General features: G+C 35.1%; 1 protein-coding gene across 6 annotated transcripts in view; it reads left to right on the forward strand.

Moving 5' to 3' along the window:
* The window catches only part of LOC127426181 (kazrin-like), a 243,124-nt gene that overhangs the window by 176,189 nt on the left and 40,954 nt on the right, over nucleotides 1–25,981 (forward strand). For 5 of the 6 annotated variants that reach the window (XR_007894751.1, XM_051672811.1, XM_051672812.1 and 2 more), the window contains exon 5: nucleotides 8,493–8,600. Coding sequence is in view for 5 of the 6 variants with exons in the window: in XM_051672811.1 (XP_051528771.1) it covers nucleotides 8,493–8,600 (108 nt within the window). In the remaining variant the exon portion in view is untranslated. Of the gene's footprint in view, nucleotides 1–8,492; nucleotides 8,601–14,416; nucleotides 15,056–25,981 lie in introns of those variants that run through there. The other variant, XM_051672813.1, reaches the window with a different exon arrangement.

A 25,981-nucleotide genomic window follows, 5' to 3' on the forward strand; every position in this document is an offset into this window, starting at 1 on the left:
AACCAAGATTAATATACAGTATGTTGTAAATACTTATTGATCATTGTTAGTTTGTGATACTTAATGCATTATTTCATGTAAGCAAATAGAACCTTATAGTAAATGTTACCAATAATATATTTGACTTGAATAAAACCAGTTAATTTAGATGTTACCATACGTTTTAGGTTATTTGACATTTTACCGACTATATTCTGCTGTTGTTTTGATTGTGTTTCATAATGAGGATAAATATCCTAGTAAACATTTTCATATGAGCGTCAGTTATTTACTTGTACATTTAAACCGTATAGGCCTTAATCCCAGGCCAGCAGTTACAATTCTTCTAATTTTTCTATTTATTATTTTTTCTCATTCCACCCCTCGTCTTAGTGATGATTAATAATGCTGTGTGTTTTCTCATTAACAGCCTCTTCAAGAGAGCAGCAAAGACTGTCATGACTGTTAATAGAATGCAGAGGCAGTTTAGCATTGGCAAACCTATGAAGAAAGGGATAATTGTGGCTTTAGTTTTTCTCCAAATAAAAAATGCCTGTATGATTAATCCTTCTTCTAGCTCACGATTGGCTTCCGGTTCATTAACCTGTGTAGCCCACCCCCAATAACAGACTTTGCCATCATCAGATTGATTGGCAAAGGTCCCTCCCACTGCACAGATTAACTGTAAACCAGGTCAGTATGTCACTGGGAGAGATGTCTTGAGTGATATGTTCTGTTGAAGGTGTATAGACAGGTATGGCATTAATAAGCAAGTCCTGGGCTGCATTGAGACACAATGGCTGACAATGCACTGCCTCTATGTCTGGCCAATTTGAGCTCTTACACATCTAAGAGAAATCTACCACAGTGTTAAAAAACATACGCAAGCAATTAATAAGTAATATTACTTCCATCGAAGCAATTCAATCTTGAAGTACCACCTATATGTTTTTACGAGTCCCAGTCAGAAGGGGGGAGTATGCGCAGCTCCAGCTAAACAGGCAATGTGCAGCTGTACAGGCGCAGCAAACCACGCTTTACTGACAGCACATGATGGAGATGCGTTCTTGCGTTCAAACACAGCTGAACAGAGCGCAACTGTGAATGCGGGGTCTCGAGATGTGATTAAGTCTACCTCTGAAAGATTAATGAATTCAATTGCAAAATGAATTGCTGTGGACTGTAGGCTAATGATAAGCTTATGTTCAAAGATACAGTATTTTGCCTTGTAAAGCCATTTTTTGTATTGTTTAATCAATGCTTTACTCATCTGCCACAATAATGAAATGTATTTTAATTATATGAATTAATATATTGATTATATTTATTTAAATATATAAGTATAATTATTTATAATGAATTATGTAATAATTATATATTGAATTATTTTTATTTGGTGGCCTTTCACAGCATATATTGATTTATGCGATTAATTGCGATTTAATTCACTTAATTAATCACCATAATGTGTCATTAATTTGCTTACATATTGTAATGGATTGACAGCCTTAATTTACATATAATACATTTTTTCAGACATACGCTTTAGTTAATCCTTGTAAGCGTGAAACTAATGTTTGCGTGAGTTTTCACATGTTCTCCTGCAGCGCTTTTTGTGTCAGCCTTGCAGAAACCTCACAACAGGCCTCTCCCCGTTATTTTCTTAACCTTTGACCACTTGCTGATATATGGATTATAGAGGATTATTATGGAGGAGGCCAGGGCTCTGCTGCATGAATTCATTTGACCACTCAAGCATTTCTTTCTCTATTATTTCACTTTAGTTAAAACAGTGGCCCCAGAAAGCATTTGGATATTTAAGCCACACTTAAAAACTAGTGCTGTCGATTAATCGCATAATTATTTGCAATCAATCGCGATTAATCGCAGATTTTGAAAATGCTGAAATTTGACACTATATATACTTCTTTTCCTGTCAAATTTAATTCATTTCCATCTTAGGAAATAAAAAAATAAAAATATTAATAACAATATAGTGCTTTATTAACATTTTCCAAACAAAGCTTTCTACAGTATAAAGATAGAAATGCACTAAAATAGCACCAATTCAATTAACATTAAATGTTTCCTAAAGTCTAAGTGGGAGGTTGACTAATTGAAAGAACTAGTCCCCACATAGTTTGCATTTTCATTGCAACTCTCATGACAGCTCTATTAAAAATTTACCAATGTCATTGCATTAGAAAACAAATATCAATTCGAGTTAATAAGAAAGATAGCACAAGCACACTTTTCAATCTAAATATTTCTTAAGACGTTTTATAGGTTACATTGTAAAAGAATAGATTTTCTGTTAAAAATTGAGAGGAACTATTTGGTCGTTTTCTATTTGTCAAACTTCTGGAACATGTCTGTGTGAACATGAGGAGAACTGAGTTTAGAGTTAAGACATTCACTAAAAATCACCTTGTTTTGCAAAAATGTTGGTTAAAAGTGAAGTTAGTTCTGAGAAAAGCTAGAAAGGTGAAGTTGAAAATGAAGATGTTTGCTGATTCCACTTGGTTTGATGTTTTGTTGTCAAATGCATTGACATACATTTAAGTGTGGCTAAAGTGTCCAAATAGATTTGGGGCCACTGTGTATAATATTTTGGCAGCTTTTCTTTCTGTGTAATGTGATGGAAAAAAGGCAGACTTTTTTTTTTTTTACCCTAACAATTCTGTATTTAAACAGAAATATAGTTGTGGAGCATAAGAAAGTTCAATGATAATGACTCTCTAAATTGTCCAAGGGCAACTAAAGATGGCGGCGAAGTGGTCTAAAACAACAGTGGTCTTTTAAAAACAGATTTTAAGAATTTCTTCATCTTGTAAACCTAAATATCTCTTTGCAACAGAAATATTCCAGAGATGAACTATCCCTCAGCAGATTTGGTTGCACTGTGTCTCCAATAGCTACGTTGAAGTTTGTGAGTCCTAAGGGTTTTGTGATATTAAAGCTGAATCTTATGAAGGCTCTTAAACATTGATGATTAAATCAATTTAGGGATGGCTTTCACATTTGACAAAGTATGTGATGAATGGCCAATGCCAACCTAAAAAACAAAAAACAAACAAACAAAAAAAACAGCAAGATATGGATTGATTTTTTTCTTTGCCAGACTTCCATTATAAGTGGTTAGGGCTGTTATTGCAACATCCTGCTATTTTCTGTTTTTCTTCACATATTACTTAGAGAGGTGAAGAGGCTATAATTATTTAACAGCCTAGGTGCAGCAAAAAGAGCACTGAATAATGTGCTACACTTTACCCACAGCTGCATCTCATTATGGACAATTGCTCATGCGCAAATACCCTCATGATTCGATTTTGCAGCTTTTATAAATGAAGTATTTCAACTTTCTATTTTCAGGGTTACAGCGAATTAATGTGTATTATAGTTCATCTGGCTTTATCATCCCATTAGTAACCCAACAGAACACAGATTTGTGAAGAGCATATAATAAAACTGAACATTTTTAGTTTATAGCAATCAATTATTTGAAACCAAAGTATTTGCATAAAAGAGGGTGGCCCAAAAGTTGTTGAGCAGGCCCCCTTCGGCATATCACGGCACCGTTTTGCAGCCCTCTTCAGCCAGACATTGCCTGTCCAGCATAATGCGGCGGTCTGTTTTAGCTTATCGCCGCACATTCTGCCCCTGGAGGCATAAAAGTGATTTCACTTAGTCATCACCACTGACCCTTAAATTGGACCCCTTTTAGTTCAAGGGCTCCCACACCTTTTAACCTATAGCCTACATTTCCATAACTTAAATCACTTGTGATTACTAGAAAAGGATTTTGAAAAAAAATATTGTATAGGGATTGAACAAACAGAAGTTTTTTGCCTATTTACGATTGTATTAATTTGCATGACTTTTGCAATCATTTATGATTACTGGTGATTTTTAAAAATCATTTTATAGAGATTGCACTAACAAAGAGCAATTTCTAGCCTAATATTTTAGCACAACTAATATAAGGAATTAGAAAAAAAATATATTATAATAATTATATTATATTATAATTTATTTTATTAATTTAAAAATATGTTATTTTATATTAATATTAATTACATTATCATTTTTATATACGCTGTATCACTTTACCATGACTTTGTTTGATACTTTTTTTTTATTATTTTCATGACTTTTTCCGGTCATTCATGATTACTGATGATTTTTAAAAGTCATTTTATAGAGATTGCACTAACAAGCAGCAATTTCTAGCCGAATATTTGAGCCTATAATATACTGAACTAGAAAAAAATAACATTTTATTTATATTATTTTATCATTTATTATATTTATTTATAAATAATATTATTTTATATTAATATTAATTAAATAATCATTTATTATATAAGCTGTATAAATTTAACATGACTTTGTTTGATTCAGTTAATTTCTATTACTTTTGAAGCCTTTTTTTATTTTAATTTTCCTGACTTTTACGGTCATTCATGATTACTGATGATTTTTAAAAATCATTTTATAGAGATTGCAAGCACAAACAGCAATTTGTAGCTGAATGTTTAAGCATACTTAATAAACTGAAATAGAAAAAAATATTTATTATAGTAATTATATTATAATTTATTATATTAATTTATAAACATATTATTTTATTTTAATATTAATTTAATTATCATTGATTATATAAGCTATATCACTTTACCATGACTTCAATCATTGTCTATGACTTTTTAATATTTTTATTTTATTTTCATGACTTTTCTGGTCATCTGGATGATTTAAAAAAATAATTTTATGCACAAACCGCAAATTCTAGCTGAATGTTTGAGCATACATAATGTACTGAACTAGAAAAATAAATATTAGAATTATAGTAAATTATAATTTATTCTTATAATTTATAAACATATAATGTTTAAATAAAAATTAATTAGATTATAATTTATTATCTCCACAATATCAGTTTTCCATGACTTTGTTTGATTCAGTTAATTTTTCATGACTTTTGCAGGTCTGGAAATCACAATTTTAAAATTCTCTGATATTTCCAGGCTTTGCTGGAAATGCTCTAGCTGCTTAACCCTTTAAGCTCTGAAGGTGTTTTTAAAGATTTCCTGTTTCAGTGGCAAAACCAAAATTAAAGGCTTATAACTCGACAAAAAACAAACAAAACAAGGAGAGTCAAGTGTTTGGAATCGTTTTAAAAAAAACTTTTCAAATAAATGTATTGATATAGATTATGATACATTCTGAGACTCTTAGCCTAAGAAACTGCTGAAAAATCACTCAAAAAATTAACTCATATATATATATATGAGTGTAAATAAGGTGACTCCGAAAAACTGCTTTTGTTTTGTTCCCAATTATATCAACTGTATTTGAGAAAATGTATGTGTTGATATGACAAAGCAATAAAAAGTTATAGCATTACAAAAATAATTTATCATTGTGTCCAAAAGCTTCTCCAAGCAAATAAAACATAATAATTGTACATAAAAAACTAATTACACATGCAAACACAACAATGACTAAAGGTTTGCATAGCATGGACACATGATTTTAGTAATGAGATTTCACAGAATGAGTACATTTTGACTCAATGAGTCTGCATCGAGTCTGTGTCATATACTTGGCGTCATCTCCTGGTGGCCATATGTAACATTGTGCTTTATGTGGATTAACTAACGATTTATGGATCTGATGTGTGTGGGCTCGTTTGAAAGATAATCACCTCCTCTAAATAATGCTGTGATATTTTATGTTCGTTTATTTTTTCGTGAGGTTATGAGCGAAGGCTCTTTGATCAGTTTGATGTTTTACTGATTGCAATAATATGTACAGTGCAAATTTTTTTTTTTTAAATGATCAAAACAGAACACTTCTGATCTGTCTGCGAATTTCAAAGCACTTGTTCAGTTTTGGTCATAATGCCTACATGCAATGTAAAGTAGAGATTCTAAGCTTTCAAACGATACCTATTTTGTGTTGGTCAAGACTGGAGTTGTTAATATTTTGACGATTATTTCTGATGGGCCCATCTGAGCTTAAAGGGTTAAATGAGAGCATGGGATATAGACCCAGTTGGATGGGAGGAATAGAGATAAAGAGGCCAGAAAAAAGTGGATTTTGCAGTGTAACATGTCTGTGAACACTAAGTCACATTAGGAGCTGTGTAAGTAAAAACAGGTAACAGCGGCACATACAGCGATAGAGTGGAAAAGGGCACTTGAAGAGACTTCAGTTAGGAGCATCAGTTCAGGTGTGCAGCCAGCCATGAAGTCTGAGAACTGAGAGGCAGAGAGACAAAGAGAGAAGGAACAGGCAGTGCTGAGATCATATCTGTTAGAAGCAATCGGGGAAGGACGAACGCTGTCTGACATAATGATGTGGAAAATGACAAGCACTATTTCATATCTCTTGTCAAAGCCAGTGGTAATTGACACACAATCAGCACAGTTCCTCATGGAAGTGACATACCGACACGCTGTATGTCAGCATTAGGTGATGCAAGGTTTGTGATATGACAAATATTTACAGTGTCGTTTATTTATGATGCTTCTGATACAGTCTGTTGACAGATCAGTTTGCTGCCCTTGCTCGTCTTTGAAGGTTTACTCGAATCCTCCATGGCATTGGTAGCTATGGCTACATTCACACAGCAGCAGAGTATGTTTGTCAGTGCTGGAAGGGTTAAAATTTCAAAGCACGGAATCATGTGACCATACAACATGGCACCCATCACAGCGGAGTTTGTGTTTGGTTGAAATGCCAACAAAACTACATCTGGTAACAAACCTGTTTGAGTCAAAAGATTAGAGTCTCTAGTTTTATCTGATATGCCATTTTAAAAATTTGAGCAATTTGTCATGAAACGACACACTGTTAAAAACAATGACCACATACGTGGACTGTATGCTCAGTTTCATTTAAAATATCCTGTATTCACTGTGCATTATCACATTGAGAATCAATGGATGCATCCAAAAACTGGAAAATGTTGCTTTCAGAGGCTGTATATGGAGTTCTATACAGATGAAAATAAGGTGCATATCAAACAGTTCTGAGACCAGTGCAGACAGACAGCACACTGGAGGTTTAGTCATTCACTAAATAGGGAGCAAGCAAGCAAGCATGGGTGCATCCTATAGCTCTCTATGCAGCTAAGTGCATTCATTCAAAACTTTCTATTTAAAGTTCAGTTTCAGGCTGCAGATGATGTTTGGACCACTCAACATGTTTGGCAGACATGAGACAATGACAATCAGTACATAGATTCAAAATTTTTCATGCAAAATTTTATTTTAACATGGTTGGCAGTGATTGGATGATGCTGGCCATTCCTTTGTATCAGAATTATTTCTGCTAATTTCTGATGTAATGTCTGTAACATATTAAAAACATGAATAACCAACATTCCTGAAAAAAAAAAAATGTGAAGAAAAAAATCTGACTTTCTATAACTATTATTTTACATTTCACAACTTAGTCCCACATGTGGCAGCACTTTTTAGCAAAACAAATTTTTTTTTTTTGCATGTTTCTACTAACTACTAGTTACAAATCAAAAAGGGGAATGGAAAATGCACACAGCAGTCATGCTTTTAGGAGGTTAATGAGGGAATGAACTACAATCCCATAAAGCATTGCAAATTATGTAATCTAATTAAAACTATGGAAAAATATAAAACTTTAAAGTTGTTGATTATAAATATAGAATCAATATATTAAACAAATTATGGAAAATATTCAGATATATGTATACAAATTTATAAGTAGTTTTAGAGTGTAGGGCGACTCGATTCCCCCTCTGGATCATGGGTAGTGTAGTTCTTCTCCAAGAATAGTGCCATTAAACAAAATGCAAAAACTGCAAAAACAGAAAAGAGGCTTGACTTCTGTTATTCGTTTATACAGATGCTCCATTATGAACAGGACAATTCGAGAGTCACACCTGCTAGTAAACGGACAAACGTAGCCTATACGAACCTCACATCGTCACAACACAGAGGCAGATAATCGATGGTGGTTGTAAATCTCAGCACTCTTTTGTCCTCATCAAACGCACATTGTTAGCTTGGCCTTTTCTTTCAGCTTAGAGAAAATCATGTTGTTCTTTGGACTGTACATGAAATTGCTACCTGTCACTTTCAATGCACATTGATTAAAATTGTGGCGTGGGTGATTATTTGTCTTTGAAGGCATTCAGTGGATGTGCCGCTTTTGTGTGGTGCATGTCACTGTTGCAGAGTTAATTACAGTCGAGCGGTAATAGCTGTAAGATGCTCGCTGGGTGACTCATGAGCCGGAGTCGCTCCAGCCCTTCTCATGGGAGATCTGCACTTTGCTGCTTTCGGCCACTTAAGAAGGCTAAAATGTCAAACCGCTCCATTAGCTCAAACCTGACAAATCAGACCAACATGAAGAAGCATAAAGAAAATCATGAAATCTTTTGTCCATGCTCTGATAAAGTGTTTGGAAATACAGCTTTAGTTTGAGAAGGTATTAATTACTGTACTGTACATCTTGTTCTCTTGCAGATCCGACAGTCCACCACAGAAAGAAGACAGTGATGTCTGAACTCGGTTTCCAGACTGGAATGTCGAGCTTAATGGACTTTGGAACTCCAGATTCTTCACTTGAAAAAGGTAAGATCTGCAAAAAATGCAGTGGGGTTCAAAAGTCTCAGTCTACATTGGAAATCTGGGTCTTACCTGAAAATGAGTCTTGGGATTTAGTAACACTTTAAACAAAGAAATGTTATAGCATAAAATGAATAAGAAATATTTTCAATTCTGCACTATTTACAGGTCTCAAATTAAATAAGCAAATTTGTGACAGTGACCATGTTAACTTATTTCCTTGCGTCCATTGAAACACACAAGATGCTTTTTGGAACATTCTCAAATCACGCTGAATAACAGGATCATCAGATTTTGAACAAACTTGTGGAGTTTGTGCCAGCTCAAATGCATGCTGTCATTAAAGCAAGAGAGGGACATACCAAATACTAAGAAATTCTGAAATCCATGTTCAAATTTCAATTCAACTTTCCTGTTATATTGTTATGCTGAAAACATCATTTGTAATCAAATAAAAAATAAAAAAACTATTATATCAGAAAAAATTTAAATAGAACAATTTTCAACTTTTAGAGTTCTTGGACCCCACAGTTTTGCACAAAAAGCACAATTTTGCAATGTGTTGTAGTCTGTCATATTTTTCACATTCTCTAAACATCAGGAGCTCGGGCAATTCATCACAACACTCAAAGCAGCGGTATAAAACAAAAACAAAATGTCCTCTGCATTTTCAGATTTTCTTCTTTTGTGTTTGTGAGGAGAAAAGTGTATGCGACTAAAGTAATCTTCCAAGAGGAAAAAAAAGCTTTGTCTGTTTCACATAATGTCACCCAATGTGGGGTGGCGTCATTATGAAGTGTATTGATCAAACTGGGAATTGTCTTATTCTAGGCGTCCCATTTTCCACACATAATGATGCCTGTTATTCTCTATTGCTTTTCTTTGGGAGTGCTGTCCCCTAAATCATAATCATCATGTCTTTATCAAAGCCAACACCACAAAGAAGCCAAACTACCCTCTTAGGACAATAGAGGCTCTTTCTTCATTTATTCAATACCAGGAATAATATTTGACTTAACTCAGCCTGATGGAGCGCAGAAAGGATTTTGAATACCAATGTGTTGATGGAACTCACAGCATGTGTATGTGCTTTATACTGTCATTCACATACTAGTACGCATTTTATTGTGCACTCCAATCTGTTCTGTTCTGTTCTGTTGTGTACTGTTCAGTTTAGATTCTGTTTGTTTCTGTTCTGTTCAGATTCTATTCTGTTCTGCTCTGATCTGTTCTGTTTAGATTCTATTCTGTACTGTTCAGTTCAGATTCTATTCTGCTCTGATCTGTTTTGTATAGTTCAGATTCTATTCTGCTCTGATCTGTTTTGTATAGTTCAGATTCTATTCTGTTCTATTTCGTTCAGTTGTGATGTTGTTCCGTTTTGTTCAGTTCAGATTCTATTCTGTTCTTTAATGTTCAGATCAGATTCTGTTCTGTTCTGCTCTGTTCTGTTTTGTTCACATTCTATTCAGCTCTGTTTTGTTCAGTTCAGATTCTGTTCTGTTCTGCTCTGTTCTGTTTTGTTCAGTTCACATTCTATTCAGCTCTGTTTTGTTCAGTTCAGATCTTATTCTGCTCTGTTCTGTTTTGATCAGTTCAGATTCTATTCTGTACTGTTCAGTTCAGCTCAGATTTTTAAACTGTTCAGTTTATATTCTATTCTGTTTATGTACTGTTCGGTTCAGATTCTATTCTGCTCTGTTTTTTTTCAGTTCAGATTCTGTTCTGAACTATTCTGTTCAGTTCATATTTTGTTCTATTTTGTTCAGTTCAGATTCTATTCTGTTCTTTACTGTTCAGTTTAGATTATTTTCTGCTCTGTTTTGTTTAGTTCACATTCTATTTAGCTCTGATTTGTTCAGTTAAGATCTTATTCTGCTCTGTTTTGTTCAGTTGAGATTTTGTTCTGTTTTGTTCAGTTCAGATTATACTGTGTTCTGTACTGTTCAGTTCAGATAAACTTAGATTCTGTTCTGAACTGTTCAGTTCAGATTCTATTCTGTCCTGTTTTATTCAATTAAGATTTTGTTCTATATTGTTCAGTTCAGATTATACTCTGCTCTGTTCTATTTTGTTCAGTTCACTTTCTGTTCAGCTCTGTTTTGTTCAGTTCAGATCTTTATTCTGATCTGTTCTGTTTTGTTCAGTTGAGATTCTATTCTATACTATTCAGTTCAGCTCAGCTCAGATTCTATTCTGTTCTGTTCTGTAGTGTTCTGTTCAGATTATTTTCTGTTCTGCTCTGAACTGTTCAGTTTAGATTCTATTCTGTTCTGTACTGTTCGGTTCAGATTCTATTCTGTTCTATTTTGTTCAGTTGAGATTTTGTTCTGCTTTGTTTAGTTCAGATTCTATTTAGCTCTGTTTTATTCAGTTCAGATCTTATTCTGCTCTGTTCTGTTTTGTTCAGTTGAAATTCTATTCTGTTCAGTTTTGTTCACTTGAGATTCTTTTGTATACTGTTCAGTTCAGCTCAGATTCTATTCTGTTCGGTACTGTTCAGTTCACCTTGGATTCTATTCTGTTTTGTACTGTTTGGTTCAGATTCTATTTTGCTCTTCTGTTTTGTTCTGATTCTATTATTTTTTGTACTGTTTAGTTCAGATTCTATTGTTTTATTCTGTTTTGTTCAGATTTTATTCTGCTCGGTTCTGTTCTATTCTGTTTAGACTCTCTTTCTCTTCTGTTCAGTTCTGTACTGTTCAGTTCCAATTATATTCTATTCAGCTCTGTATTGTTTTGTTCATATTCTGTTTTCTTCAGATTGTATTCAGTCCTGTTTTGTTCTGTTCAGATTGTATTCTGTTCTGTTGGAATTCTATTCTGTTTTATTCTGTTCTGTTCAGATTGTATTCTATTTTATCCTATTCTATTCTCACAACAACAAAAAAGCACTAAAAATGGACATGTCTCAAAATAATATGCAGTACCATGTAAATAACAATATAGTAATTATTCAGTACTGTGGTATATATAAAAGTACTTTGGTTTTGCCATCTGATACCATCACAATACCCTTACGCTTACCTTTGGTAAGGGCTGTCCAGTTCAACCTTCTCTTCTCCTCTCTTCTCTTGTGATCTTTTAATTCTATTCTCTTGCATTGTTCGTTTCACCCTACGAGAAAAGCATTATTGATGTTGTGCTTGCTGTCAGTACTTCATTACTCCCAGCTGAGCCTTAAATTGTTTTGGAAGATAAAGCTTGTGTGCCAGGCAACTGTATCTATGCAGTTCAGAGCCTCAGAAATGTAATGCTTTAATGTACTAAACTCATTACTTTCAGTCGTAGGTGCCCATACAAGCTCATTGACGTGCAACACTCCTCAGACTACAACAACTCGAAAAAGACTTTCTGTTGAGGCTTCCCTAAAAGACACAAATACATTTAATCAACAGACAACAACTACTGGGCACCAGTATTATTATAATTTTGAACATTTCACTTGTTGCATAAAAAATATATAGCTCAGCAGTACCCTTTTTTTATTTCATTCATCACATTTTTCCTATTCAGTTTTTCCATAGGGATTTCATCAAGTACTTCATAAAAGAGATCTTAGTTATGAATCAAACCAACTAGCTCTGAGTTTTATTTATTTATTATTATAATTATTATTTGAAAATCTGACAAAAAAGACAAAGGTACAAGTCTGTGTAGTTAACCTCTTTAATGAGGGAATGAAGTACAGTCCCATGAAGCATTGTGAATGACATAATGTATCTAAAAAACAATGGAAAAATATAAAACTATTGATTTAATGTTTTTGATTGTAAGTATAGAATCAATATATTTAAATTATAATGCAAAATATTCAGAGATATGCAAATATATAAGTAGTTTAAAATTCAGCTATTAAACACATTTTTTTTTTTTTTTTTTTTAATTAGGTTGAAATAACATGGACTGATGGCTTTAGCAGTAGCATATACCACTGATTAACAACCTTGGAGCTCATGGTAGGTCTGTCTTTAAAGGTTTCCAAAGTTACCGTAAAAAATCCATTCGCCTTTCGAGAAAATTAATAGGATTTTTTTATTATTATTTTGCACCAGACTGTTTTTGTTTAATTAACAAATATCCTTTTGCTGCTAGTCTTCATCTTCATAATTGTTTTAAATAATGGTAATAACCTTGTTGGGCACATTTTGTGTGATATTCAGATGGTCACCCATTCATTCCATAAACACTCTGAAGGCACTCTGAACTCAACACCAGCATTTCCTGGTCTTTAAGAGGGAGGGATTAAAGGAGAGATGTGTCAGTGCTATGACCCTGAGAGCTCTTGAACCCTCCTGCCTGGCTGTATTTTAGACAGCCACTCAGCTGGAGGTTGAAGCCGGTGCGCTGTGACAGAGAGTGGGCCCCTATCTTCCGATGGCTCCATTAGCTCTATGAGAGAGCAGACACTCATTCTGCTCTTGATCTGACAATACGTCCCACAGATCCACACACAACGCCTGCAGTAAGGAATTATGGGGCGTGGAGGAAGAAAGATGGATATACTTGAAGTCCAAGAGAGAGCAAGTTCTGGGGCTTCATAGAGGCTGATGTCACCTAACAATTGCACCCAGACTTCTGTCATCATTTACTCACCCTTGTGTCGTTCCAAACCCATATAACTTTTATCTGTTGAACACAGAAGCACCATAAAAATAGTTCTAATGACTTATGTATGGGTGTTTATTAAACGTAGGGCCCTTTAGCACTGTAGCCCACAGAAGTCCTATTAAAACATTTTTTATACTCTCACTATTTTTTAAATATGTCTACTAACAATGTCCAAAAGTGTATGTACATGCATCACAGGAGATTTATGTCATTTTTGTCATTTTTTCTGAAGGTCATGAAAGTTCCCACCACATCTCAAATTCTGTGTTGTTTAATAGTGACAGGGTGATGGAAAGTAATTTGTTACTTTTTATATATACATATATATATATATATATATATATATATATATATATATATATATATATATATATATATATATATATATATAAAATGACCACCTTCTTTGTCTTGCAAAAGGCTAGACAAATTCCAGAATTTGAAAATTATGTCCATCAAAGAAAATTCTGCTTTTTTTGTTTTTTCTTTGCTTTCTTCAAACATCACTTTCTCATCTCATGCATGGTCTTCACTGACACATTTGTTGACCTGGTTTACAAGTACACTAACTTTGATAATTTTTATTTTTATTTTTTATTTTTTGTAATTTTCAAAAGAATTAATAGAAATCATGTTCACACAATAAATACTGAAACTCTTAGTTTAGATTATAATAGCTTTAAACATGTCATAATTTGTATTTTTATAATGGATTTTATAGTTTAATATTGAAAGTCTGGGTCTGGAACAAGGCTAAAACAGTCAAATCTATACATTAAAGGCATTTGAAAAGTATCAAAAACAGATGAAGGCCTGGTAAAAAAGTTTCCAATTCAGTTTTAATGAGACCATTTATATATATATAAACATATAGTTGAAATCTGTCAACGGCTGGGACATGAAATTGCCCGAAGTTAAAGAAACACCCATACATGCTATATTCCAAGTCTTCTGAAACCATAAGATAGCTTTGTATGAAGAACAGTCACAGTATTTGAATATATACGAAAACACAAATTAAAGCTACCGGGACGATTACCAGTGAATAACAGCTTAAATTTGAGCCTGTTCCTCACAGAAAGTGATCAGATGGCTTAGGAAGACTTGGAATGTAACATACAATTATATGGACTACTTTTATGTTGCATTTTGTTCTTTTATCACTTTCATTGTGTGGTAAAGAGCAGTGTTAATATACTCTGCTAAACTTTTGTGTTCTATGAAAAAATATATATATATTTGGGTTTAGAACAACATGAAAGTAAATGATGACAAAATATTTTCTGGGTGAACTATCACTTAGTACAGGCACTATTGTGTCTTTTTATACCATTAGATGGAGCTACAGGGCCACTGAAGTCACACTCACCTACGTTCTCACCTGATCAGAAAAGTGTTTGTCCCCTCCCCTCTCTCCAATGAATTGCCTGTTTAAACAAGGCTGGGAAAAGCAGTGTCAGCTACCTTTTGAACTCTTTGCCCCTTTAAGGCTGGGAGGAGTGTGTGTGTGTGTGTGTGTGTGTATAACAGAGAGAGAGTGAGAACAGGTAGAAAGGGTGTAGAAGAGGTGGGGAATGTCAGGAAACGCCCAACAGAAACTCCCAGAACAGGTACACGTACTCAGAACAAGCGGCAGGCGGCTCAAACTTGTTTACACTCACCTCCTTAGTAACCTATTAGGGAGGAGGAGTAGGAGTAAACCAAATATCTGTGGAAGTGTGTGCTTGTGTGGAGACAGGTGGTTTAGTTGGTTTGCGTGCTATGAGGAGAGACACCGGCACTGACAGTGGAGCCCACTGGAGCCGGAACTGTTGGGGACATGAGATCTGAGAGAGAGGAGGCTAGACCAGGTGAGGGTTTATGTTCGAGAGTGTACGAGAGACAGGAATTACAGTCATACCACACCACTGAGTCATGTAACCACCTGATCTGCCCATGTAACTCTCTTTGTAGTGTTGTGCATGTTAGACTTGTCATGTGTGCTAGCATGATTTGTTGGAACTCCTGATGTAGTAAATTATGTGACCTATATCACATACTGCCAGTTTAACCTTTGGTAATTTCACGGATGACCAGCTAGCATGGGAGTATCCAAATTCCATTTCTCTAACATGGCATTAATTTAATGTAATCTTGAGTAAGACTATGATTTGCTGTGTATGACGTGTAGTCCCTGCCCAGTAATCAGCTGTGATTATGTTAGTTTCACATGTTGTTTGTGAGAGCATATGTAATGAAGGTCATAAAGCCAACTTGACATGATGCTGTCTGTTTATGTGGCACAAATCAGAGATTTGATCGGATATTTGTGCATGACTTAATCTGACCCATAATCTGTCACAATAATCTGCCTCAAATGTATAAAAATGATCAGAGGGATCAAGTGAAATCCCAGAGGTTGCTCTTGTGGAGTTTAGGAGACTTTAAGGAATATTTTGGGTTCAATACAAGTTAAGCTCAATCAGCAGCATATGTGGCATAATACTGATAACCACAAAAATGATTTACGACTCGTCCCTCATTTTCCTTAAAAAAAAAAAGAAGCTAAATCTGGGTTACAGTGAGGCACTTACAACAACTTTTCTGTGTGAGGTTATATGCAATTTTACCACGTTGCTGCAATAAAGCTGTGATCCTGGTAATTTAGTAGTCAATTATTTAAACAAATTTACAGCTCAAATATGGGCCCCATTCACTTCCATTGTAAGTGCCTCACTGTAACCTCGATTTTTGAATTTTTAAAGAAAAGCAGGCAGACTCTGGTATCTTGGCAACATTGTTGAAATTTTCTCTGAAAAGCAAAAGACTGAACGCTGTCTAGGAGAAATAATCAAAATATTAGAGATCTCATTTTGGGATGTTTGTATGAACTATGTTTGGTTATGTTTTTTTTTCAGTGACTTTTCCCAAGCTTGTTGTAATCTCTCGGATCAGTCCGTTTGGCTTAGGACATTTTAAATTCTTTAGAGCCCATTGGTTTAACCCATGATAAAACAACAATACAGACAAAACCATTAAAGGTGATTCTGAGTCAGCCCGTTTGTACGATGTCTGTGGCGTCTAGTAATAATCCCTTTCTTCTCCACACCCCACTAAATCAACACTGTGAGACTGATATTTACACTCCTTATTCAAAAGCAGGAGCTTTTCCGAGCAGGAACACTTGGATCATATTTAGGCACTCTGTACAGTTGCTATAGGCAAATTGAAAAGAATGTGAATCAAGTATATTTTACTTACTGCTAAACTCTCTCATACTACATGTTTTGTAGACATTCAAGTCAAGAATATGTGAGCTGTCTCGTGAAGTTTTTATCAGGAAACACAGAAAGCTGTGTACACCCACTCAGCTGTGCACTTTTGAAAGCTTGGTTTATTATGAACATACTTCCTGTAACACACTGTAAATTTCCTGTATAGTAGAATAGCCTCAGATCTAAGGGTTTGATCTTGAATGTATGAAAATGCAGCTTGTGCATTGAGGTTTGGGTGTATTGTTTTTTGGCTTTATATGATTGATTGTTGTTATTGTGTTCTTTTAACCTTGCCCCAGGGCAGTTCCACCATTGCTCTTTAACATCAATGGAAAACATTAGACGAGTGCATTGGTTTTGTTTGTTTATTGTTGAGTGTGGTTTCTTATGATGGTATACACAACTGTTTTGCTTGTATGATTAATGTATTCATAGGTAATCCTCCTATGAATGAACTGTGGCCGTTGATAGTGTTGTTTATTTGCAAGTGCTGTCTGCATTGTTTTAGCATCCAATTCACTAAAGGAAGTATGTAAATCAGATAATGGTGCAAACACGGCCAAAAATATGTACTCAATGCAACTGTTACAGCACAATTCCCCAGCTTGCACAAATGAGATGCAAGCACCTAAATCTGCTCTTTTAAATTCCAAACGTTCGCTCAATTACATGACGCATCTGGAGATATGCCTGTTATAACATTCTTTACCACACTGTAAAAAATGAAATTGCCTTTTTTCCAGCTTGCCTTTTTTTTTTGTCACAGATACAATGAAATGTGAATTACTTTGCATCTACATAAAAACACGTTAGACCAACAATATTCTGCCAAATGTTGTCCCAACTAGCCTAACAGAGTTGTCTGAACAAACAATTTCATGTTAAACAATATTGCTGATTTGCAAGTTCCCAGGATGCATTGCAACATGAATAAATTATGGGGTTAGTGTTATAGACTTATTTTTATGTTTATTGACTTTGTTGTATTTTGTTGCCATTGTTAGTCATTTGTTGTGTGGTAATGTTACTTGGGAGCACATCTTTTAACTTAATGAGGTTTGTTGATTGTCACCATTACTGAGATTTGTCTGTTAAGGGTTTAGGTCTATTTTGTGTCTGTCCTAAAATTGTACACAAATATCTCTTTTAAATAAATTCTATTTAGCACCCGTTTTCCGCGGGTTGTAATTGTACAACATTAATGGCGCCAGACAAACAGCGCTGAGTTTTGTGAATAAGGCGCAATCTCTAACAAGCCTCATTTGTATAGAAAAGAGGTGTGTTTGAGCTAAAAAAACAAAACATTACGATTAATTTAAAAATGGCGCAGTGCTATTTCAGCACATTTTGCATCAGCTTAAACTGTACTGCGGGTGGTTTATGAACAAGATACAGGGTTTTGCAATTTTGTGAATTCGCCACTGAGTGTTTGCATGTTTACAGATTTGTGCAAAATTTTCTGCACTCCTTATTTTGTCCGAAAATGCATCTCTGTGTTATTTCATTTTTACAGCCTGATCTCATGGAAATTACGTGACCGTGACGTCATTTTTGCAAAATTACATTGTTCATGGCACGTGTCACGGCAGTTCCGAGATTAAATGTGCACTGTGTGGTGCTAAAAATGAGTTACATTTTCTCCCAAACAGATGAGGTTTTGAAGGTACAGTAAATGCTTTGAGTTTAAAATCATATCATGTGTTATAAAAGCAAATGTGAGATGAAAACTGCAATTGCTGAAGCAACCCAACATTTTAAAGGCTCATTTTTGAACTCACATGTTCTATGGAAATGTTACCCCGGTCCTTTGCATCGCAAGTGCAGCGCTCTGTCAGTTAAGCTAGCGCTCAATTTGATCACACTCTTGTAAATGTTGTTGGTTATGCAATGCAAATGTTAAAATGCATCACCTTACAAGTCACACTATAGTAAAAGTCTTTAGATGTGATATGATAGCATTGTGTGAGAAACAGGGTGAAAAGTATGTGTTTATGAACTGATAATGTGCTGTTTTACTTGTGATTTGTGTGGAAGTGAATAAAAGTCTTTTTTTGTTGTAGCACCTCTAGTGTTTATTTCACCAGGAAACTGCCGCAATACATACAGCAAGCCACGTAAAAAACATTTTGCAAAAATGTAGGTATAGGAACGTGATTCAACTGATCCAATGCATTTTTAAGTGAACACACAGATGCACCTGTCAGCATGTATGTGTGTGCATGCTCCTAGTCCAATGGTATTTTGATAGTGTTGTACCACCGATGCCAGCAGAGCTTGGCATAACCTCAGTGGCTCAATGATTTACTCTTTGCCAGTGGTTATGCTCCAAATAGATAAAGATAATGAGTTTGACCCTTCGAGCCCCTCTGCCAGATGGTTCCATCAAGCTCTGCCCTTCTCTTCCACCCCACAAGTACGAACTACAAGTTCACACTACAGCTCATTGACATGTTTCGTGCTGCCAAAACCCTATCTGGAGCACCCACACTGACAATTACTACAATATGTTGCATTCTGTCACCTCAGCCAAGTCCACAAGGATTTTAGAGCAAGATACTTTTCTCTTAAGTGTTGCCGTGATGTAACATGCAAATGTGTACTGAACAAAATGATGTAGTCTGAGACAACTGTCCAATAGGATTTTATTCCTACCAAGCAAAATGACTGAGCAGAGTGGTTTTATTTCAGTATCAGAGAAAGGCATATGCTTGTGTAGGAGGTGAACAAAAAACTCCAAAGGGAGTTTTGTGTATTTAAAATGGTTGATTTGAAGTCAACACATTATGTGACTGTGACTGGACAGGCCAAGTTTCTGAACAGAAATTAGATGCCATTGATGTGTAAATATGGTCAGAATAATATGAAAAATATGTCAGAATGTTGCAGAAGTGCAAATGGAACAAGCCACTTTTCACAGTTTAAATTCAATAGATGGCCTTTTGGACTGGGAAGGACAAGTTTCAGTATGTTTTCATAGCAAACTGGTCTCATAAAATCCCGTTACTATACCTACATTTTTGTAAAAATGAAAATTGCATGGCTCATTGTACGTATCGTGGCAGTTTCCTGGTGAAATGAACACTAGAGACGCTACAACAATGACTAGTTCACTTTCACACAATTCACGAGTAAAACTCCAGATTATCAGTTCATAAACTTACTTTTCGCCCTGTTCCACAAACAATATTATCTGATGATGATATCTAAGCACTTTTGCAATAGCGCATGACTTGTAAGGCAATTTTAACATTTGCATTACATAACTAGCAATATTTACAATCTTGTTTGAGTGTGATGAATGTGTGCGGTAGCTCAAGCGAGACCGTTGCACTTGCGATGCAAAGGACTGGCATACGAGTCCTGAAGAGCACGCAAGTGGACATGTGAGCCAAAAGTTTCACAGAAGCATCACAAAATGATGTGGTTACTTCAGTGATTGCGTTCTTCATCTCACATTTGCTTTTTATGACACTATCGGTTAGGTTTAAGTTTAAGGTTTAGGGTAGTGAGGTAGGTCTTGTTGATTTTAAAACTCAATCGAGCATTTACCTTTAAAACTTCATCTGTTTGAGAGAAAATTTAACTCGCTTTTAGCGCCGCACAGTGGACATTTCACCTCGGAACAACTGCAATATGTGTAATGAACCATGTAATATCATTTTGCAGAAATGTTGCCACAGTCAATGAGATCAGGCTGTTTCATAGTACAGTAACGAAACTCTTTTATTTCAAAAGATGGAGAATTCAAGTCGTCATGATATGACATTTTAAAGGAACAGTTCACCCAAAAATTCAACTCCTCTAATGTTTTTCGTTGAATACAAATAGAGTATTAATAGCAGAATGTCCACTGGCCTTTTCCATACAATGAAAGGAAATGGTGACCACAACTGCCAAGCAAGCTTTGCAGTGAATAATGACTTATATTTCAGTCTGTTTCTCACACAAAGCTATCATATGGCTCAGAAGACTTTGAATATTGTACATGAGATCTATGGACTTTTATGCCACTTTTACTGTCCATTTTTGGAGCCTGACAGTCCCTGGTCCCCATCAACTTTCATTGTATGAAGAGAGTTTGGAATGACATGAGGATAAGTAAATCATAATTTTTTTTAATTTTTTTTTTTGGTGAACTATTCCTTTGTCATGTAATATCAACCTTAATGGTTGATAAGAAAGTTGTTTCCGGAAAAAAGCAAGATGTTGATTCAAGAACATATCACATTTAGCATTATGGTTTAAGTGTAATGTTGAGCATTGCATTATGATGTGTGTATCTATGTATTTGCGTATTTTGGGTAGGCACTTGGTGCCAATCCATTTGCATGGCCTAATCTGTCCTTAATGAAAGTGTGAATCAATTACCACTATTTCCACTTGGCATAGGCAGGTCGAACTTGCTTGCAATTTAAACGCAGAGCAATTCATTTAGCACAGCTGTTCCCTTTAGATATCCACACACAGAGGACTAGTAACACACACACTTTCTTTCGCTTTTGCCATCATACGTACAAAAGTTAATTCGATTTTGCACAGATGCCACACATTACATATTCTTGAACCTTCTCTTCATCTCAAAAGTGTGACGCATAAATCAGCAACATTTTCTCAACCAAAGGCACCCCAGTGCCGCCCCCAATCTCTCTGCATAGTGTGAGACGTGTAATGCGTTTTCATGGCTGTATTTTGGTGCTGGTACAAACAGCTCTATCATAGTAAAGCAGCATACACACCTCCCACCTTTTAAATAATACTTCACAGCACTGATTTAGAAATGTCATTGCATGTGGGTGCTAGATTCGATGTAAGCTCTTGTGTAGGTCATATATGCTGAGGTTGATTTTCTTCTGCTATATGGGGCAGCATATTTGGGTCATGCTGTATTTCTACTAAGTGGAGTGCTCAAATATTTCATCCAGATTAATAAAACTGCCTTAAAATTATGCATTTTGCATGATGTACAAGTAACTGGCTAATTTTGCATATTTGGCAGTTGTTGCAAGAAACAATCTAGTGCTTTCAAATCAACTGCAGTGTTTCCGACAAGCTGCTGAATTGAAATGAGTGCTTGGCGTTATGAATCGACTGTCTGTGTATGCAATTACATTTACATTCATTCATTTAGCAGACACATCAACAAGAGCAGTTCATCTTAAAAAGACAGTAACATGAGAAGTATTGCGATACAGCATTCCAGAATTACTCAGAAAAGTGCAAAAGAGCTAGTTCAGAGATGTAGGTGAGAAACTAAATGAAAATAGTAGAGAAGTACATTATCATCAGGTTTTCGTGGAAAATGTTCTTTTCTGATGGAGTTGGGAAGATCATTTCACCATCAAGGTGCAGTGAATGTGAATGTTCATGCTTATAGACTAGCCTGAATCTCTATGCTGGTCAAGGCTGGTTTATGCCAGTTACAGCTGGTTTAGCCCTGTATGGTACGGATTAGCCTATATTCTGATGTTGGAATATTTTTAGTTTCAAAAAAGGGAAATGTCGACATATGGCAACTCTGTACCACAACGGAAAATGGTCTAAAAACTAGCTTTTCTTAAAATTGACCAATTTCTCCTTGAATTAAATGAATATTTATTTAATTAGTTAATGTATTTATACACCTGGAACTCCTACAAACTAAAATTGAGTAGCTCATCCTCACTGTTGTCAGTCGGACGAACTAACTGTGCACTCATCTTGCCCTTAAATGAGTGTTATGCATAAATGGATAAAACACTTTCAAATGAAAAAATAAATGCATTACTATAATTGATGCCATTACCTATAAAAATTCACAATGAGAAAATGCATTAATGCAATTCAATTGTATTACAGAGTAGCCATAGCAACATAGCAATTTTTCTATTATGGTTCAGCATTGTTAAATGGCAACATTCATATTTCTCAATTTTCTGTAATAAATTAACAACAGTATCTAATTAACTTTAAAAAAAAATCATGATGTATAAGAAACATACCAAAATGTGTTTAATGGAACAGATTGTGGAGCACTTTAGCAGGTCTTCCTGGAAGAGTGACCCCAGGAAAGACAGTCTTGGAGACAAAATCAAATGTCATATGGCTTAAAAACAGGATGTAACCTCTTGAGACCTGAGCATGACTGCTGTGTGCATTTTCCATTCCCCTTTTTGACTAGTAGCCCCTAATAAACATACAAAAAACAAAACAAAAATTTTTAGACCAAAAAAATTTCCTACAAATTGATGTCCACATATGTGGACTGTGAGACTACGTTGTGACATTTTAAATAATACCAATCTATAGAAAGTACTATTTCTTTCTTTTCTTTTTCTTTTTTTTTTTTTTTAAATCAAATTGTTTATGTTTCCAGGAGTGTTGGTTATAAAAAATTTTAGAAGTTACAGACATAACATCAGAAATTTTATAAATAATTCTGATTCAAAGTAATGGCCAGCATCATCCAATCACTGCCAACCATGTTCAAATAAAATTATACATTATAAATTCTGAATGTACATACTGATTATCATTGTCCCATGTCTGCAAACATGTTGAGTGGTCCAAACATCATCTGCAGCCTGAAACTTTTGACCAGATGTTAGGAGTAAATGCATTTGGCTGCAGAGGAAAGCTATAGGATGCTCCCTTGCTCCCTAATTAGTGAATGGCTTAACCTCCAGTGTGCTGTCTGTCTGTACTGGTCTCAGAGCAGTTTGAAATGCACCTTATTTTCATTCTAACTCTGTATACAGCCTCTGAAAGCAACATTTTCCAGCTTATGGATGCATCCACTGAGTGTCAATGTGATAATGCACGGTAAAAAAAAAAAAAAGCTGCCGTTTTGCGATAAATCGATTAAATTTTTAAAATGGCATATCGGATGAAACTAGAGACTGTACTCTTTTGAATCAAACAGGTTTTAATGTAAAAAATGTATGTTTCTTACCAGATGTAGTTTTGTTGCCATTTCTCTGCTGATATCAGCGTGTTGTTTTGTCACATGACTCGGTGCATCGAAAGTTTAACCTTTTAATGACAGCCTAGAGCCTCCTGAACTGAGATTAGTCGGTTTAAATGAAATTAAATAATGCATAGCCTATAGCGAAGACAAAACTTAATATCCACACATGTGGACACGGGGTCTTGGGTGGATAAAGACTGCTCTTTTATTTCCAGCAATGCATTATGTTTGAGTTTTTTCTAAAAAGTTGAAAAAAGAAATTGTACTGTGGTACCATACAGGATTAATGGTGGTGTAACCGGTGGACCAGTGGACAAATATTGTTTTGTTTTTGGTGTGTGTGTGTGTGTGTGTGTGTGTGTGTGTGTGTGTGTGTGTGTGTCCGATAACCAATATGGAGAACCAATCTTAAATTATAGTTTTATTTCTGCTTTTTAAAACAATAGCTAAATCATTATTAGACTGCAACAATAAAAACATAAAATTAATTCTGGATATAATAATAATAATTATAATGTAGCTAAAATTCCTAAAAATCAAGCATTTCTGTAGCATATCTTATGCATGAATGGCTGTTACATAAAAAATCATATTTTACACTCCTTAATTCTAATTATTAATGCAAAGAATACAATGTTAATATTAAAGTGTACCCGAGAACACATGTTGTTTACTGTTTTTTGAGACTGAAGGCATTTATTAGTCAAATTGATTAGCGGTCTATCACTACTAGATTGCTGAGTTAAAATAGCTCAACCAAAATTACACATTTTGTCATAATTTACTCACCCTCATGTCATTCCAAACCTTTTTGCCTTTCTTTCTTATGCAAAACACAAGGAGATGTTTCTTGGCCCGTCTTTTCAATACAATGGCAGATAGTGACTCACTTTAAAGCTTGAAAAGGACCCAAAAGTATCATCGTTGCAAGTAGTCCATGCAACTCGTGTGTCATATTCCAAATCTTCTCAAGGCATACAATAGGCTTTGGTGAAAAACAACTGGTCATTTATGTCAAGATTGGGTGATTAAATTATGAAACATTTTTGGGCGATCTATTCCTTTAAGCTAGTTATGAAGGCTGATGGGAACAACAGTAACTAAAATATAACATGTTTCTGATTATCCATTCTGGTCTTTGCAGCAGGGCTGCTTCTTAGAAATTGTGAAAATGTTAATTCAGTTAACCTTTCATATTAATTTACATTTTAACATGCAGAACAGCTCTTTGATTGACACGAGGCCAGGGAGCCAGTGTGGATGGATTCGCTGGTATCAAAGCAGGATCAGAGTATCGCTCTCTCAACCTCGGCTCTCCTCTCAAGCCACGAGTGAGAGGTGTGATTTGTGCTTCTGTAATTTGGTTCTCATCCTAAGAGGCATTAGCAGCGTGATCCATCAGATGATGAGTGGCCCTTATCGTCAAGGCACCAACCTCTGTGGTGTCCCGCTGCAACCCACGGAATCGAGTTCTTTGCCTGTGAATTATATCCATAATCAAAAGAGTCCAACGGCTCACTGAGCAGCCAGTTATCGGTCTGCGGGGACGTTCATGCGCCAACAGTTGCCCTTCTTATAGCATGTGCATGCGATCTATTGAGCACCATGCAGTGCAGTAAAGATTGTGAATCTCATAGAGCAAAGAAATTACAGAGAAATAAAGTGTAAACAAGTTAACATTTAATGAATTTTACATTATTACCATTTAATTATGAAATCATGAGATTAATCATTATTATTTTATTCTAATGACAGCCATAGTATTTAACAGTAAGAAATATTACTAAGTGGTCATCTCTCCTTCATTGCAACATGTATATTTTGAAGAATAGTTTACACTTGTGTTGTATCTTTCTAGGGAGTTTCTCACTGTTGCCTGTAGCTTGCGCACTGGTGGTTGTAAAGTACTATTGTCTGTAAAACTGCTTTGGAAAAATATTTATTGTGAAAAGTGCTATACATATAAATTGGCTTGACTTCAAAAATGTTTCTCTTCAGAATTACGTTACGTTTAAAACATGTTAGTTTTCCTGGATCAGTTGACTTCATCAGAAATGAATGATGTAGTACGTTGTGCAATTCAGATCGCTGCAACCAGAGGTGGAAGTCATTCAAATATGGGCAGAGAGGATCATTCACTCTAATTACATATGGCCACCAGGAGGTAACGGCAAGTACGTGACGCAGACTCAATGATGGCTCAAATGACACGTAATGGAACTGAGATCTCGTTACTCATGCCTGTATACTTTGGAAAGATCGCATACCTTTAGTCATTGCTGTGTAATTAGTTCTTATGTACAATTATTATGGAGAGGCTTTTGGACACTTGGAGATGTTTTTGGACTCTAGGATAAATTATTTTTGTAATGATATAACTTTTGATTGCTTTGTCATATCAACATTTCACTCAGTTACAGGTGACATGATTGGGAACAAAGAACAAACTTTAAGAGCTACCTCATTTACACCCTGAGATATATAATGTCAAATCAGAAAATTAAGAAAAAAAGTAAAAAATTTAGCTCAAAGCTCAAAGAGTTTCTTAAGCTGAGAGTCACATTATTTATCATAATCTA

The sequence above is a fragment of the Myxocyprinus asiaticus genome, chromosome 35, assembly GCF_019703515.2.
Source record: "Myxocyprinus asiaticus isolate MX2 ecotype Aquarium Trade chromosome 35, UBuf_Myxa_2, whole genome shotgun sequence".
Classification (NCBI taxonomy): Eukaryota; Metazoa; Chordata; class Actinopteri; order Cypriniformes; family Catostomidae; genus Myxocyprinus; species Myxocyprinus asiaticus.